Source organism: Pteropus vampyrus, unplaced genomic scaffold (genome assembly GCF_000151845.1).
Source record: "Pteropus vampyrus isolate Shadow unplaced genomic scaffold, Pvam_2.0 Scaffold18, whole genome shotgun sequence".
NCBI lineage: Eukaryota > Metazoa > Chordata > Mammalia > Chiroptera > Pteropodidae > Pteropus > Pteropus vampyrus.
The window spans coordinates 6,190,259-6,206,572 of record NW_011888799.1 but is presented as its reverse complement, the minus strand read 5'-3'; the positions used below and the strand labels follow the sequence as shown (position 1 = coordinate 6,206,572).

Here is a 16,314-nt window from a genome sequence, read left to right as displayed (position 1 = left end):
CATGGACACTTAGGTTATTTCCATATCTCAGCTATTGTAAATCATGCTGCTGTGAACACAGGGATGTATATATCACTTCAACATAGTGTTTTCATTTCCTTTGGTTATATTATCAAAAGTGGGAGTGCTGGATCATACAGTAATTCTATTTTTAACTTTTTGAAGAACCTCCATACTGTTTTCCATAGTGGTTCCACCAATTTATATTCCTACCAACAGAGCACAATGGTTCCCCCTTCTCTACATCCTCACCACCATTTCTTATTTCTTGTCTTTTTGATGATAGCCGTTCTAACAGACGTGAAGTGATCGCTTATGATGGTTTTGATTTGCATTTCCCTGATGTTTAGTAATGTTAAGCACCTTTTCATGTACCTATATACCTTCTTTAGTAAAACAGCTATTCAGGTCCTTTACCCATTTTTGATTGGATTATTTTTCTTGCTATTGAGTTGTATGAGTTTTTATATTTTTTGGATATTAACCCCTTATCAGATACATGGTTTGCAAATATATTTTCCTGTTGTAAGGTTGTCTTTTCGTCTAGATCATTTCTTTTGCTGTGCAGAAAGCAGCTTTTTAGTTTGATGTAGTCCCACTTGTTTTTTATTTTCCTGCTTTGTGCCAAAAAAACATTACCAAGACCCATGTCAAGGTTTTTCCTCTGTGTTCTTTTGGGAGTTTTATGATTTCTGATCTTATATTTAAGTCTTTAATCCATTTCGAGTCCATTTTTTGAGTGGTGTAAAATAGAGATCTAGTTTCATTCTTTTATAAGTGAATATCTAGTTTTCCTGGCACCATTTATTGAAAAGACAGTTTTTGTCAAGTATTCTTGACTCCCTTGTCAAATATTAGTTGACTGTATATGCATGGGTTTACTTCTGGGCTCTTGATTCTATACCACTGGTCTATGTCTGTTTTTATGCCAGTACCATACTGTTTTGATTATTGTAGCTTTATAGCACGGCTTGAAATCAGGAATTATGGTGTCTCCCTACTTATTCTTTCTCAGCATTGCTTTGGCTATTTGGGATCTTTTGTGGTTTCACATAAATTTTAGAATTGTTTTTCCTACTTCTATAAGAAATGCCATTGGAATCTTGATAGGGATTACACTGAATCTGTAGATGGCTTTGGGTAGTATGGACATTTTAATAACATTAATCCTTCCAGTCCATGAGCACAGGATACCTTTGCATTTATTTGTGCCTTCTTCAATTTCTTTCATCAGTGTCTTGCAGTTTTCGGTGTAGAGATCTTTCATCTCTTTGATTAAATTTATTCTTCAGTATTTTATTGCTTTCGATGCTATTGTAAATGGGATTGCTCTCTTTTTCAGATAATTGTTTACGCTGAGTCTAAAACATGGTTTTGATCAGTTGATCTGGAATCTCGCTGACTCTTCTAGTTTATTTGAAAATTGTGCCTAGAACTCTTAGACTCTCAGAAAAATTTAAGTGTTTCCCCTTGCCCTACCCAGGAGCAGAGCCAGGATTTGTAAGACTTAATACAATTCTGGGAGAGCTCTTTTAAAAAGACAAAATCACGAGATTGCTAGGGCGTTGGAAAGGGCCTGTGCATGTAAGGGACCCTGAAGCTTAAGATTCGTTGGTTTCACAGTATGTCTACCCCTGCCTGGTGGTTCTCGAACTTTATTTTAGTGTGCTGTAATATAATCTGAGGGAGCTTGTTTAAAATACATATTCTCATACAGTAGTCTGAGATGAAGCCTTGGAATCTTTTAAACAAGTTCTCCAGTGATATGGGGACTGTAAGGCTGTGAGCCTTACAGCCCTAATGAATAACGTTTAATCAAGCTGGAACACTGAGATCCTTGCCCTCTGACCCCGCTATGCCTCTCCTACTTTCATTCCCACTACCTTCAACTCATGCAGTGGTTCTCAAATTTTGGTGGGTATGAGAATCAGCTGGAGAGGGCTCATGAATCGGCTGGGCTCAGACACCTGGGTCTTTGTAGTTTTATCACGTTCTCAGGTGATTCTGGTACCCACCAAAGCTTGAGAGTCACTCTATTAGGCATTATTCTAGTCTTTCTCCATCCAGTCCTTGTATGGGCCGGTCCTTGCTCTTGTGTGCCTTTTCCCCAACCTGGGACGTTCTTCCTCCTTCTCTCCAACTCTAATCACTATGACCCACAGTGAGTTAATCCTTCCCTCAAGTTCATCTGTATCACTCATCTGGTCCTAATCACACATGCCAGCTTGCATAGGATTGAATTTTTCTTATGGCTACTCCATTTCCTCACTCCTTTTCATGGACTCTCAGTGTTGGGCAGGCCCTTGGACATCATCTAGTGTATCTCCGAGCTCCCTCCCTGAACAGGGTGGATATGGGGGTGGCGCAGGCAGAGGAGAGATACTAAGTATTGAGGACCAGGATGAGAATATGTATTTTAAACCTTGACCAGTTTTCCTTCAACTACAGGGGAAGAGGCTGCTAGGGGTGACAGGCTCATCCATGATCAGGACTTGGCCTGGCTGCAGCAAGCAGATGGTGAGTGGCCCTTCCTCCTTCCTAGGAACTCCTCTGGGGTGTTAGATCCCCTGAACGTGCCTGGCCTCCCCACCTAGGAGTCCCTAGAGCCCCCTCCTCACCACACCCACTCCATCATCTTTCCCTTACAAGCCAGTATTGAGCCTCAGTCTCATCTTTCTTCCTAGTGGTTGTGGCTGAAGTGACCCAGCCATCCTTGGGTGTAGGCTATGAGCTGGGCCGGGCCGTGGCCCTCAATAAGCGAATCTTGTGCCTGTTCCGCCCGCAGTCTGGCCGAGGTGAGAACGTCAAGCCTTGGATGGCAACTCCTTCCCTCCCCAGCTTTCTGAGGACTCAGCCCAAAGCCTTTTTCTTGGGGGTCTCTAATGAGTACAGTAGCTACCCACAACAAGGGCAGGGGAAGGGAGCAAAGAAGGAGGAGGGTGGAAGGGAGACATCTTCACCTTATTCCACCTTCCTAGTGCTTTCAGCCATGATCCGGGGAGCAGCAGATGGCTCGCGGTTCCAGGTGTGGGACTACGAAGAGGGAGAGGTGGAGGCCATGCTGGATCGATACTTTGAGGCTGATCCTCCTGAGCAGGTGGCTTCCTCCCCTGCCCCAACCACTTGACTTAAAACCCACTTTATTAAATAATTCTGATCCCAGACTCTGCTCTAGTACCATTCCTGCCTCTTAGCCCCAATACCAAATTAAAAAGTATGTTTATAATCCTAACTTTGTATGTGTGCTGTGGCAGGGCAAGTCCTCTGTAATATCCTCTTCCCACCCCACTTCACTTCGAGTTGTAATGAGACCCTTTAAAAACCTGTAGTTCCCCAAAAGGAGGACGATTCCTAATGCCCTCAAGCTCCTGCCAGGAACATTCAACAGTGTAAGGGAAGGCCAGTTGTGGGGGATGGCCTATCTCCCCTGATGCCGGGGCTGGGGCTGCGCCTGGCCCTGTACCATGTGGACCTTCACTTCCCTTTATCAGCTTAGGTCAAATGAGCTGCCTTTGGGCTCTAATGACAGAAGAGTCTGGAGGTCTAAAGGAAGCAATAAAGAATGAGGGGTCTGGGTGTGGGAAGTAAGGTGGCCTCCGGGAAGGACATCCAGCCTGATTCAGAGAAGCACATGGGAAAAGCTTATTCAGCAAATGAAGGGTGCTGCAGACGCAGCAGACTGCCACCCCCACCATGACAGCACTCAGGCGAACCCCAGCCCCTCAGCCCCGCAGCTCTGGGGCGGCTCCAGGGGCTCCCTGGACCCTGCCCCTCAGTCATAGGCCTCCTCCTCCTCCTCCTCGTCACCAAAGAAGAAAGTCTCTCGGTCCAGATTCTCTGACTCTTCGTCATAGGAGAAGCTGTCGTTGTCCAGCTCTTCATCAAACTCATCCTGCTGCCACTCGGGCACATCATCCTCATCGTCCTCTTCCTCCTCATCCACCTCCAGCCCTGAGGAGCCCTGAGGCCTTGGGGGAGAGCATGCCACTCAGCCCCAGAGGAAGCCTGGCGTGTCCCACCCCCTCCATGGCTGGGCCTGCCTGACTTACTGACTGCCGGGCACGTTGGACCCTTTTGCCTCCCGGGCCTCTAACGATGGACTCTGGAGACCAACCCGGAAGTCCTGGCAAAGAGACAGGAGGATGTGTGGAGTAGGAGAGTTGAGGCCTCTAGGTCTCTGTGCCCAGCATTCCTTCAACCAGTGTTGTCTGAGGGCCTACTAGGTGCCATGCCCCTGGCGGGAATGCTCCCACCTGCTCTCCCTCCCTCACCACAGCACCTCACAAACCACTGCCTTGTGTAATTTAACTCAGAAGTGGTCTCCAGAGACAGGACGCAATAGTGAGGCATACCAGCCATGTGCTTCAGGAGTTTACAGTGTACATTCATGTCTTTTCTGCCCAAGTTACCAGTCTGTAAGCTCCCTAAAGGCAGGACGCAGTTTAGACTCAACATCAGTGTATTAGAACTGGAAAGAACCTCAGTGGACCCTAACTCCCTGGCCCCTACTCCTGGGATTCTAAAAAATTCGCCAGGTGATTCTGATGAGCAAGCATCTGACTAAATACCCCTGATCAAAACCTGGGCTAACTCCTTTATTTTTTAGGCAATGCCACGTGGTTATGTGGCCGGCTCCAGCAGCATCCAGGAAGACGCTGGAACACATACCCAGGTCTCTGAGCATCCATTCATTCACAATGCCTTTCCTTCTGGATGCCCCCAGGGCAAGGGCTGTGATGGGCACAGGAGGTTCAGGGTTGGGGCGGCATACCTGAGTGGAATGCTGCAGGATAGCGAGCAGCCTTTCCTGGATCCGCCGGAGCAGCTCCAGGCCCGTGTTGAGGCAGTCCGCCCGCAAGAGGCGCAGGGAGGAGGCCAGGTCTCTGCACCGCAGTAGGGTCTCCTCTGCAGAGGGGGCAGGGCATGGGGACTCCCTCTCTTTTTTCACCCCTTCTATTCCTTCCTTCAACGAACACCTCCTGAACATCTACCAAGTTCCACCAACATCTACCAGGCCCAGGTCTAGACACTCGTTCTTATGGGTTTACACTCTAGTGGTAGGGACAGATCATAATCAAAGTGTCAGATTAAGATCTGTGCCCTCAGGCATTTACAGCATGTACTGTATAACTTTGTAACAGAATTTTAAAAAGCTAATGGCCAACGGTGATGAGGCTATGAATTAGAAAGAGGAAGAGGACAAGAGTGCAGGTGGAGAGCTGGGGTGGGGGTGCTGTTTTGCGTTACCTGTTGAGGCGGGATGTTTGTGGGGGGTGGGGGGGCAGGCCTCACCTAGGAGGATCTGCAGGGCATTGGTGTGCAGCTCCAGGTTCTCAGTCTGCTGCTCTACCACATCCATGTGCTCTGTGTCCTGGTTGTAGAAGCTGTACACGCAAGCATAGGCCAGCACCTAGGGGGGCCCAAGTCAGGCTTCTCCCCTCTGAGGCATGGCACCTGACCTACCACCTGATTCCTCCTCATTCCCCCATCCCGGCAGGTTAGAGGAAAGCGTCCAGCCCACCAGACCCCCTTGGCACATCCTCTCCTCCCACTCCCCGACCCACCACAACCTTTCGAGCCTGCTCAAGTCCCCGGCAGGCGTCACTGAGGAAGGTGAAGGATTTGGGTGGGGGCACCTCATGGATGGCACATACACGGTTCCGCAAGTTCACAGCAAACTCCTGTGCAGAGGAAGGTGGATCGGTGCCAGCACGAGCAGCCCTGTCTCATGCAGTCAGAACAGCACCCCTCCAATTGGGACCTTTGGCCCCTCCCCGGCCATCTGCCCCAGCCCTCTGACCTCACCAACACAACTCTTGCCTCCCCGCTCACCCGGGCTTGGTGATGGAAAGTACACCTCTCATTATAGTCTTGAAACCGCTTCTCTTGACGAGCTGCCTTGCTTACCTGTAAGGACATGATGAGAGGGCTACTGTGTTTTGCTGGGACAGAATGGGGCTCACCAGACTAGCTGTCATTCATTCATAGAGGCTTTTTGACACTTTATGCAGATTTTTTCATTTAATCCTCAGAACTCTGTGAGGTAGGACATATTATTACCCACTTTTAAAGATGAGGATGCTAAAGTATGGACAAGTAAACTGACCCAAAGCCACACACTAAGCAGTGGAGCCAGGCTCTGACTCAAGAGTCCTTGCTCTTCTCTGCTCTGTCCTGCTGTCCTGAGAATGACCAACCCACCTAACTGTGAGAAGTCCCACTTTGGGGCTGAAGGTCTCTATGCACAGACCTCCCAGGACAGGCCTCCAGGTACCTATAGGCCTAGGTAGTTTCTGTCTTCTCTCCACTGAGCCTTTGTCCCCCAAACTGTTCGGCTGCTCTGGACACAGAGCCCTCTTTGCCCAGGGCCTGTCTCATCCTAGTTGCCTTTGGGCCTCTACCCTCCTCCCAGTGCCTGGCCCCTTACCATGGCAGAGCAGTTGTAATAGTCTTTGTGATTTGGCTTCCAGGACTTGAGGCAGCGCCAGCAGAATCCATGGTTGCATTTGGCACAGGTCATGCTATGGAGGAAGCCAGCTGGTCAAAGAGCTCCTGCCTCTGGCCAGGGCCACACCAGGAATGCCCAAAGCCTGGACATGCCACTAAAGATGCTCCTAGCCCCTCCATGTCCTTAGTCTCCTAACCTTACCCATCCCTACTGAATGCACCCTTGCTTCTGAATTCCCCCATACAGTGTAGACTTAGAAGTGGGGGAAGGAGCTATAAGATCCTGGAATCGCTCGAAGGGTGCCAGGAGAGGGTGGATGAGTAACTGCCCTTGTTGCTCAGCTTTCTGGTAAGCCCCATTCCCCCTTTATTATTATCAGGCCTCCTACCCTCTCCCGTGCCTGCTGACTCCCCCAGCACCCACAGTACCCCCTTCTTACTGCAGACATCCCTCATTCTTCTCGATGGGAGCCTGACAGCTGGGACAGCGCTTAGAGATGAGCTTGGCCAGGTGCTTGCTCTGGGCCTCCACACTCATGCCATCATAGTAGCCGCCATCATCGACCCACTGAGACATATGGCCACAGCTGGCAGGGTAGTGTGCCTAGAATAGGAGGAGGTGGTGAGTACACAGCCCAGCCTTTACTGAGGGCAGCCCTGCTGGTATGTGTGGGAGAGAGGGAGGGAGGGAGGGAGATCCATTTGGAGGACTACAGGAACTCTGCTGGCAGAGGATGAGGATAAGGCAGAATCTGTGCGTGTGTGGCAGGGTGGGGTGCTGAGTAGGGAGGGGTATGGAGCCTGGCTTAGTATCAGGGCTGGGGTGGGCACCCACCTCAGGGAAGCTACAGTTGAAACAGGATGCCCAGCCACACTTGGAGCAGGTGGTCCCACAGCCCAGGCCCTGGCGACATAAGATGCGATCGCAGCCCTGGGGGTTGGTGCACCAGGTCAGGTTGGAGCAGCTTTCCACGTAGCCACGCAGGAGGGCCTTCTCGTACTATGGGGACGCAGGTTCCACCAGGTGAGGGCCTGGATCTCCAGGATGCCACACCTCCAGGACCCCCAGCACCCCGCATGTCAGCCCATTCCCTGGAGCCATCCCCTCTTGCTATGCACTGGAGCCTCTTTCAGGGGAGGGGATACCTTAGAGATGACCTCTGGCGAGGAGACGATGGCACGAATGAAGGCTCCAGTGGGCTGCGCAGGGCAGTCGGCAATGGGGCAGGTGCAATTCAGCACAAGGTTCTGTTCGATTCGCGTTGTCAGATATTCATTCCAGCAAGACTGGGAGTGAAAAGGAGGGGCTGCTAAGGGACAGTGTGAGGGCAGCACAAGATGGTGTCCTGGTCACTAATCTAGCAGTTTCCCCGACGACGCAGAAGGCCAGAGACAAGCCTGCTTCTAGATCAATTTCAAAAGTGACACTAATCTTCCTGGCTTCCAAGGATTTTCCCAGCATTGGCCCAAATTACAGTTTTCTTTGAGGATGTGTGGGCCAGGATAGCAGCCTCATTATAATTATTATTGGGATGGATTGGGAGGGAATGAGTAAAGAGAATTGAAGAAGAAGAAAGAAGGGAGAAGGAGGAGGAAGAGGAGGAGGAAGAGGCAGAGGAGGAGGCAGAGGAGGAGGAGGAGGAGAAGAAAGATGTAAGAAAGAACTGGAGAGAACAAGAAGGTCAGAGATAGAAGGTCTGAGAGGTGGGTCCTCTTCTCCTCGCCGAGTGACTGGCCTTGGAAACTGCAAACACAGCTGTGGCCTCTCCTCCTTGTTCCATTTGCTCACTTCAATGCCTTTCTTGAGGCTCTCACCCCTACAGACTCGACCGCTTCTCTACAGAACCGGACTTGCCCACTGCATCTCCCAAATCCCGATCAACGGCACCACCGGTCTCCCAGCCCCGGTGTCGGAACCTTCACATCTCTTGAATCTTGAATCCTTGTCTTGCGCCCTTGTCGCGGCCCCACCCTAAACCAGGCCATTATCCTGTCCACCCCTAAACTGCTGCAGGAGCCAGTCCCGATAAATGGTCTTTCTACCCCCATCAAATCTACATGGTTTATGCATGATCAGTATCCCAAGCCTCTTAAAATACTCCATTAACAACCCCTTCCCTCACACTGCCGATGGCCAGCCGAGCTTTCCAAAATGGTGCATTTAACCCCCAGGAGAGCACATGTATCACTGTTATTAAAGCTCCAGGATAAATGGAAAGCACTTTACTGGAAGTACTAAACTAAACAAAACAAACTTCTTTTTATGGTGAAACAAATCCAAATAAATTGGGAAGTCGGATATAAAATTCCTGTATTTCTGAAATAAAACAGAGGAAATTTCTCCAAATTCAGACCGCACACTTGCAGGCACACAGGTACAACAGGATCCCTCACAGCCACAGAGGACAAAGAATCAGTTGACTGTCTCATTTTGGAGCTGCTCCACTCCCAGAAGGAGCCCCTCTGCTTTGGGCTTGCTCTTGGTTCATGCTGTTTCTGCTGCCCAGCCCAACTGGAATTTGGTCTCCAGCCTGTGTGCCCCTCTCTGGCCCTCTGCCAATCCTGCCTGCCACTCAGACTCACCCTGGGAAGCTGCCTCCAGCTGCTCCAGACCCCAAGATTTCCCTGCTGCGAGTTCTCCTGCATGTCATTTATACCACTCAGCTGTGACTTATTCATAGGCTTCTCCCTGTCTGGGGCTTGTTCAATTGGCCTGTTTTTCTTAGTGGCAGTTTCAGGCTCCCTGCCTCCATCTCTCTACAGGGTGGGGGTGCCCCAAGCTCAGTGCCTGGGCCTACTTCTCTCTCCCTGAGGGATACCAGCCTGGCCTCTCCACTTAATTCTGAACTCAAAAACCCACTGTCCACATGCCATTCTCACAAAGGTGTCCAACAAGCAGCTCAAACTTCATGGTCACAAAAGACTGAGTTTACCCTCAAAAACCTGCTCTCCACCCTTAGCCCCAGCCCAAGCCCCAATATTTCCCCCAATTCAGTAAAAGATGACACATCCCATCCACCCATATGCTCAGGTAAAAAAAAAAAAAACAGGAATCAGCCTCGATTCCCTAGTCCTAAGACTCCACTTCTAATTCCCCCAAGCCCTGTCCGCTCCACCTCCAGATGCAGCCCAACCCGTCCACTCCTCTCTTCCCCGCTGTCCCTAGGCCAAACGACCACCTTCTCTTGCCGCTTTGTACAACAGCCTCCGAACTGGTATCCCTGCTTCCACTCTTGTTCCGTCCAAGCCTTTTCTCCACATAAAGTGATCCTTTCAAAAATGTAAATCAGATCATATCACTCCTCTGCTTAAAACCCACCATGGCTTCCCCCAAAGTAAAACCCACTGTCTGCCAATCCCAACCCAATCGGGCCCCTGTCCACCGCCCAGATCTCCTCTCCTACCGCTGTCCCGCTGCTTCACTGTTTGTCCTTGCTCTTTCCTCTGTCCACCACATTCTTTTCCCAGACATCCACCTCCGCAGAGTGGCCTTCCCCAACCTCCCCAGTTGAAAGTCTCTGAAAAACTCCTCAGCCCACTCCTAACCCGTCACTTCCTACATGACCCTACAATATTCTTTTTCTTGCACTTATCGTAAGTGTGGAGGGAGGGCCCTGGAGTGAGACTGCCAAAATCCAATCCTGACCTTGGCAACTTCCTACTCCCAGTGCCTTTATCTGTAGTCTATAAAATGGGGATAGTAAAAATACCTACCTCATAGAAGTAGAATGGGAATTAAGATAACACATGTGAAACAGCATAATGGCCCAGAGTGAGTTCCCAAAACAATTAGCTGCTTAGTTATGATGAGCACTTGGGTCATTGCTTACTTAGACCTTCCCACGCCCTCATTCAGCACCTAGTGCTGTCTATACACACAGAAAGTCTATGAAAAATTAGTTGAATGAAAAAAATGGAAGTGTCAAGGAAATAAATAAGAATCTGTAAAAAACAAACAAAATAAAAAGGGAGCATAGGCACCTATGGGAGAAGAGTAACTTGAAACTGAGCAAAAGAGAAGGAGAAAAAGTGCTGGTACACATGCATGCAATGCACATGTCCGAGATCACCCACCACTGGGAGACGCTGTTGGGAGAGGCAGCTAGAATTCATTGCAACAAGGGTGCTCATCCTGTTAAGCTGATGTATGGGGGCTTGGTATCAGTTTTAAGAGCTGTGAGGCAGGGAATCAGATAGTCAACATTCTGGTTCCCTGTGCCTCAGCCCCCTCCTCCCTGACTTTGAAGACTAAGTACTTACTCCCCGACCTCCAGCTTCCTATATTTCTGCTTTGCAAGTCCTGCCTTCCCATAATTCTCTTCTACTTTTGTGCTATTCTCTGGTTTACAAAATCTTTTTATTTTTGTATTAAATGTGAGTATATATAAAAGAAATGATGATTTCTGAGATAAAGAGACTTGAACGGTGAAATGGAAACCACAAACTATCGTCATCACCAATTTAATAATACTTCTCATTTACAAAGCACCCTAATGTAAGTATATACTGTGTGTGCATGCACATGTATGTATCAGTAGTTCTCAAACTTGGCTGAACAATGGAATCACTTGAGGAACTTTTAAAGCTTCAAATGACTGGGTTTCACCTCCAGAGATTCTGATTTAATTGGCCTGGGGTAAGTATGAGCAATGGGATCTTTAAAAGCTCCCAGTAAATATAATATGCAGCAAAGTTTGAGAACCACAGAGGTATATTGCTGGATCCTAACCACCACCCTTCAGAATGTCAAAGCACATGACAAAAGTTTAAGAGGAACCAAGAGACTTGTCCAACATTACTCAGGTTAGGAAATGGCAGCACAGGGGCTGGAACCAATAGTTTCCAAGGAATATGTTCAAGTGGAAAGTCAGGACATGAGAGAAGCTGGCGGGCCTCACCTTGCAGCAGTAGTGCATGCAGCAGAGAGAGGGCAAGTCGTCGTCGGGCTCCAGGGGGCTGACACAGACAGGACAGTGGTCAGGGCATGTGGGGGCAGCCTGAGCCTGGGGCACACACAGTCCAGCCGCCAGCAGCAGTGGCTCGGGGTTATCACTGTAGCTCTGCAGCAGCTGTTCGGCGCCCCAGTGGGAATGAGCCAAAAGGTGCTGAGCCACATCTGGCTCTAAGTTCAGCGTCTCCTGCACCCGCCGCACCGTCTGCTCCATCAACCCTTCCACTTCTTGGGGGCTCATGGTACGGCCTGCAGGCAGCTGAAGAGATGCCAGGGCAGACAAAGCTTCTGGGCTTGGGGAGAAAGAAGAGTCAGTTGTCAGTCTCCCTATCCTGCTTATCCAACATACTAACTGAACCCCACCTTGGCCCCAGCTCCCCACTTGCATACTCCTCTGTCTGCTTGCTTAACCAGCCTGAGGATAACCACCCAAGCCAACTGTCAGAGCAGGGCCCTCCACAGAAGCATCTGTAGGTGTGGGGGTAGGGCTGTTTGACACAATGACTGGGGGCACTACAGAAATCTAATGGACGAGTTAGGATACTAACTGACCTACGGTAGATGGGACAGTTCCATTGTAGGTCCCATCCAAAAAGCTACCAGCACATCTGGTGAGAAAGAGTAGTTCACAGCCTTACTACTCAAAGTGTGGTCTGTGGACCAGCAGCACAGGTATCACAGGGAGCTGTACTGAATCAAGATCTGCATTTTAAAAAGATCCCCAGGTAATGTTATATATGTGAAAGTTGGAGAAAGATGACTCTAGATAACTCACTTTATACCCAATGCAAATAGCAGGCATCAAAGCAGTGCTGGAACAACTTCTGGTGAACCGGATCTGATGTAAAAAGCTTTACCGGTGTCGGCTAATTAGGGGATCCCTATAGCAAATTCCTCTGTAGAACAGTCTTCCCAAAAACTAAAGTTTGTATATTTCACTGAGCAGAGCGCATAGTTAGCACTCAACACGTATAGCATAATATTTCATATTTGCTTAGAATGAGAGAGATATATAAAGGAGCTCACATGTCTGGGTCCCTTGCCTACGGGCTGGCTCTAGGAGGATGGGGACAGCAAAGCCCTTGATTAGAAAGGAAAAGAAGGGGGTGACGGCACCAGGAAGGTGAATGAGGATGATCAAAATGGGGAAAATAACAGGGAGAGGGAAAATGAGGTTAGATAAAGAAAGAAATGAAGTGTTTCTCCACAAGAGAGCCTGGGTTTGGCACTATGACCCCTTCCAAGTTACTGTGGTGCCATCTGCCATGGGGACCCCATCCCTCTCTCTTGGCCTGGAGCCCTTGCAGCAGGAAGATGAGGCTGGGGGTGGCTACCTAGGCTTGGAGGTCTTGGTGGTCTGGCTGCCACAGAAGGGGACCTCTGCCTGACCCCGGCAGGGCCCCATGGGCTCTGGGGTAGCATACATCAGGATCTGGGGCCGGTCATCACGCCGTTCCACATAGCCCTGGCCCAGGAGGTGCAGGATGCAAGAGAGGACATCTGTACTTGTACAGGCCACACCCCCGGCAACAGCACGGCCCAGGCTTCCAGGGGGGTTTGGACCCTTCTTCCAGGCCTCTAGCACCTGAACAGGAGGAAAGAAAACAGGCAGGCCACTTTTACCTAGAGGAGCCAATCTGCCTGGGTTCAATGACCAGCTCTGCTACCTAACAGCTGTGTGACTATGGATAAGTTACTAACTCTCTCATGCCTCATTTTTCTTATCTGTCAAATGGGGATGATGATGATGTTAATGATAACAATAATACCACCACCTATCTCACAGAATTGTGTGGATTAAATGACTTAATAATGCAAACTTAGATTTAGTGCCTGACACATGGTAAACATTCATGTCTTGTCTCTGTCTTCAGTCTACCTGCCCTGTCAGGAATAGAAAACCCAGACAGAAACATAACCCTTTGAGTTCTCATACTAAGAGAATTTACCTTCCCTTAGGGTGACCCCTGGCTCCAATCCCCAACCCTAAACATAATTCCTGCCCTCTCCCAACTTCATGGTCCCCTCTCAGCCTACCAGACAAACCAGTTGATCAATGTGGAGGCCCTTTTCCCCATGGGCTTTGAGAATACGGACAAGAAGACAGCTCAAGAGGTTCCTCTTCTGTTCCAGGGTTCGGCCCTCATCCTTCTCTACATTCAAGTACCTCTGGGGAGGTATCAGCCACAGGGCCTCCCTACAGGGCCGGAGCCCAGGTTCACGAAGCCGTAGCATACCTGGAATGCACTCCCAGTCAATACTCAAGAAGGAGAAGGAACAGATGAGTGGAGGTAAAGGAGACCCCAATCTCATTCCCTATTATACCACCCCTCACCCTGAGAGCCCCACCCCCTGTGAGCATGGTCTCAGGTCAGCCCCCATTGACCTACCCCCATGTGGAAAGTCCTGACCCTCATGCAGGGTCAAAGGGCCATTCTCAGAGGTGAGAGGCAGAAGAGCCTGGAGCAGTAGCTCTGGGGTGAGGTCAGAATTCTTCAGCAAGGTTTCTACTGACACCTCCTGGTGAGGAGAAACGCGGCCATCAGAAGGAGATAGTCAAGGGAAAAGAAAAGAGAGAAGAAAGAATGGAAGGACAAACGGAGTTAGGGGAACAGTGGCAGACAGGGGAAACAGAAAACAGACAAAAGGCTGAGGAGCTGAGGCACCTCTGTCTGATTGAAAGTCAACAGCAGCCACATCTGCACGGTAGACACATGCAGGGTCTGGTCCCCAAACTGCAGCTCAGCCTGGCCTAGCCATGTCCACTGCAGTCGCCGATGTGGTCCCATGTCCAGGATTGGATGGTTCTGACCTGGGAAAATGTCGAGGAGAAGGACAGAGACAAGAGTAGGGGAAATAGGGAGTTAGGTGTTGAGGCGAGGGTATGCCATTAAGTTAAGGTTTGCTCCTGCTAGTCTCTGTGGGGAGAAGGACCCTAGAATTTACAGACATAGAGATGCCTTGACAAGCTCCCAGAGCTCAGCTTCCTCTGTGCTGCCTCCCTGGCAACCTACAGGTATCTAGGAGCCCACCCTGTGACTAGCCCTGTGCCAGGCAGGCTTCATGGAAAAAATACCAGAGAGACCTGGGTTTTGCCTTTAAGGAGCTGACAGTTTTAAAGACCCACTAGGCTGAGTCTCTTCCTCCTCCTATGTCACAGCTTGGGCAAGGTGAGCCTGCGATGTTTGCTCATACTAGAAAACAACGATGCTGTCAAAGAGAGGAAGCATTGGAGTATCAAAAGAAGCCAACATGACAAATGCTCTCTGGCCAAAGATGGGACAATTTGAACATCAAATGAATGAATGAATGAATGAATGAATGAATGAATGAATAACACCTGCAATGAATTAAAACACATGAAATATTTTAAAAATCCATGAGTTCATAATGGCATATTTATTTTAAAAACCTCATTGGTCATCTTTGGAGGACGCTAGAAAACTAACACATTATTTTGAAAACTGGTCACAATAAAGGGGAAGAGGAAAGAATCAAGCCTTTCCTGTAGAAACTGTACTTCAGGGTAACTATAAGACGAAGTTTCTCTTTATAGAAAAAGTTCTCCAGCTAATACATGAAGGAACGACAAAACTAGAACATCGCTAGTTCGTAACCCCTAATGAAATGATAGACCTAAGCAATAATAAATGACTGCCTAGTGAAAAGCTGATAGGAGACTTTATATAATGTGTACATCACACTGACAACCCTGAAATCCATTGATCCATCTGAACATCATAAAGAGAGACAGCTAGACGTAAGTAACAAGCCTCCTCATTGAAGTACACAATACCACCCAGGAAGTGTTCTTGCCCAAGAAATCAAATCTGAATCTGAATAAGCTTCTCCAGCTAAATATCAGTTTTCAAGAAATAAAGATGACAGAGGAACATGCTAGCAAACACAATGTGGATACGATCAGCAAAATCTAGCCTGTCAACAACTTTATTTGGCAAAGAATCCAGTTTCCTCCAAAAACAATTGCAAAGGGGGAAAAAGGGAGGCAGAAATCTATAGATTAAGGGAGATGAAAGATGTAACTCAATCAAATGCAATGTGTGGCATTTGTTTGGATCCTCAATAAACAAAAAAACTAATTTTAAAAACGAGATAATTAGGGAAATATGAATGACTGTATATTTGATGATATTAGGAACTGTTAACTTCTAAAGGTTTGATAACTGTTGTGTCCTTGCTTTTAAAAACAGAGTCCTTATCTTTTAAATTTGAGGGCTGGGGAAAATGAGTAGGGATATATATATAAAACAAGACTGGCCATGAATCGGTATATGTTGGTACAATGGAGTTTATCCATTCCATCTACTTTTGCCTATGTCTGAAATTTATCACAGTAAAAACATTTTTTAATGTTTTTAAACATTAAAAAGGGGTAAAAATAAACCATTCTCGAACAAAAACTAATAAAGTTTTCCACCAATACATCAATACTCCCTCAATGGAGAAATTTCTAGAGGATGAACTTCAAGGAAAAAAATTGAATTCAAAAAGAAGGATCAAGATACACAAGGAATGGTGACTAAAGCAGTTAAAACTTTAACTGATAAAACAACAATAGCAATGACCAAAAATATATAACTCTAAAATACAGAACAACAGTAACAAGCAAGATGGGAGTTAGAGCTATAATTAAGATTTTCTATGGTCCTTTTATTGTTCAGGAAGATGGGAAGTGATGTTATTAACAAGTCAAACATACAGATTAAAAATATAAAGGTAATCAACTATAGAAATAGAATGCATAACTTCCAAAACTGAGAGACAAAAAGGGAATAAAAAAAAAAATCAATCCAAAAGAAGAAAAAAGCACAAAAACCCAAGGTATAATCATATCTATAAAGGTATTCAATTTATTCTTCTTCTTTTAACTGTACATATATTTTATATGTTCTTTT

General features: G+C 47.8%; 2 protein-coding genes across 9 annotated transcripts in view; one reads left to right on the top strand and one right to left on the bottom strand.

Annotated features, from left to right (window-relative positions):
• Positions 1 to 2,429: 2,429 nt before the first annotated feature.
• Positions 2,430 to 3,232, top strand: DNPH1 (2'-deoxynucleoside 5'-phosphate N-hydrolase 1; the record flags this gene model as incomplete). The annotated part of the gene is made up of 3 exons (XM_011354833.1): positions 2,430 to 2,517; positions 2,685 to 2,795; positions 2,979 to 3,232. Coding segments are annotated over 3 exons (348 nt in total), but the record flags the coding sequence as incomplete, so codon positions are not given.
• A 386-nt stretch (positions 3,233 to 3,618) lies between these two features.
• Positions 3,619 to 16,314, bottom strand: part of CUL9 (cullin 9) — a 35,035-nt gene continuing 22,339 nt past the window's right edge. Inside the window, exons 27-41 of one of the 8 annotated variants that reach the window (XM_011354669.2) lie at positions 14,065 to 14,210; positions 13,789 to 13,918; positions 13,436 to 13,635; positions 12,733 to 12,983; positions 11,346 to 11,691; positions 7,594 to 7,734; positions 7,283 to 7,447; positions 6,888 to 7,051; positions 6,428 to 6,521; positions 5,833 to 5,907; positions 5,571 to 5,681; positions 5,248 to 5,410; positions 4,772 to 4,905; positions 4,050 to 4,123; positions 3,619 to 3,968 (exon numbers count right to left, since the gene is read on the bottom strand). In XM_011354669.2, coding sequence (XP_011352971.2) covers positions 3,773 to 3,968; positions 4,050 to 4,123; positions 4,772 to 4,905; positions 5,248 to 5,410; positions 5,571 to 5,681; positions 5,833 to 5,907; positions 6,428 to 6,521; positions 6,888 to 7,051; positions 7,283 to 7,447; positions 7,594 to 7,734; positions 11,346 to 11,691; positions 12,733 to 12,983; positions 13,436 to 13,635; positions 13,789 to 13,918; positions 14,065 to 14,210 — 2,390 coding nt within the window. In that variant the 3' untranslated portion in view covers positions 3,619 to 3,772. Of the gene's footprint in view, positions 3,969 to 4,049; positions 4,124 to 4,771; positions 5,052 to 5,247; positions 5,411 to 5,570; positions 5,682 to 5,832; positions 5,908 to 6,427; positions 6,522 to 6,876; positions 7,052 to 7,282; positions 7,448 to 7,593; positions 7,735 to 8,232; positions 8,765 to 9,626; positions 9,718 to 11,345; positions 11,692 to 12,732; positions 12,984 to 13,435; positions 13,636 to 13,788; positions 13,919 to 14,064; positions 14,211 to 16,314 lie in introns of those variants that run through there. The other 7 variants (XM_011354670.2, XM_011354671.2, XM_023527628.1 and 4 more) reach the window with 7 other exon arrangements.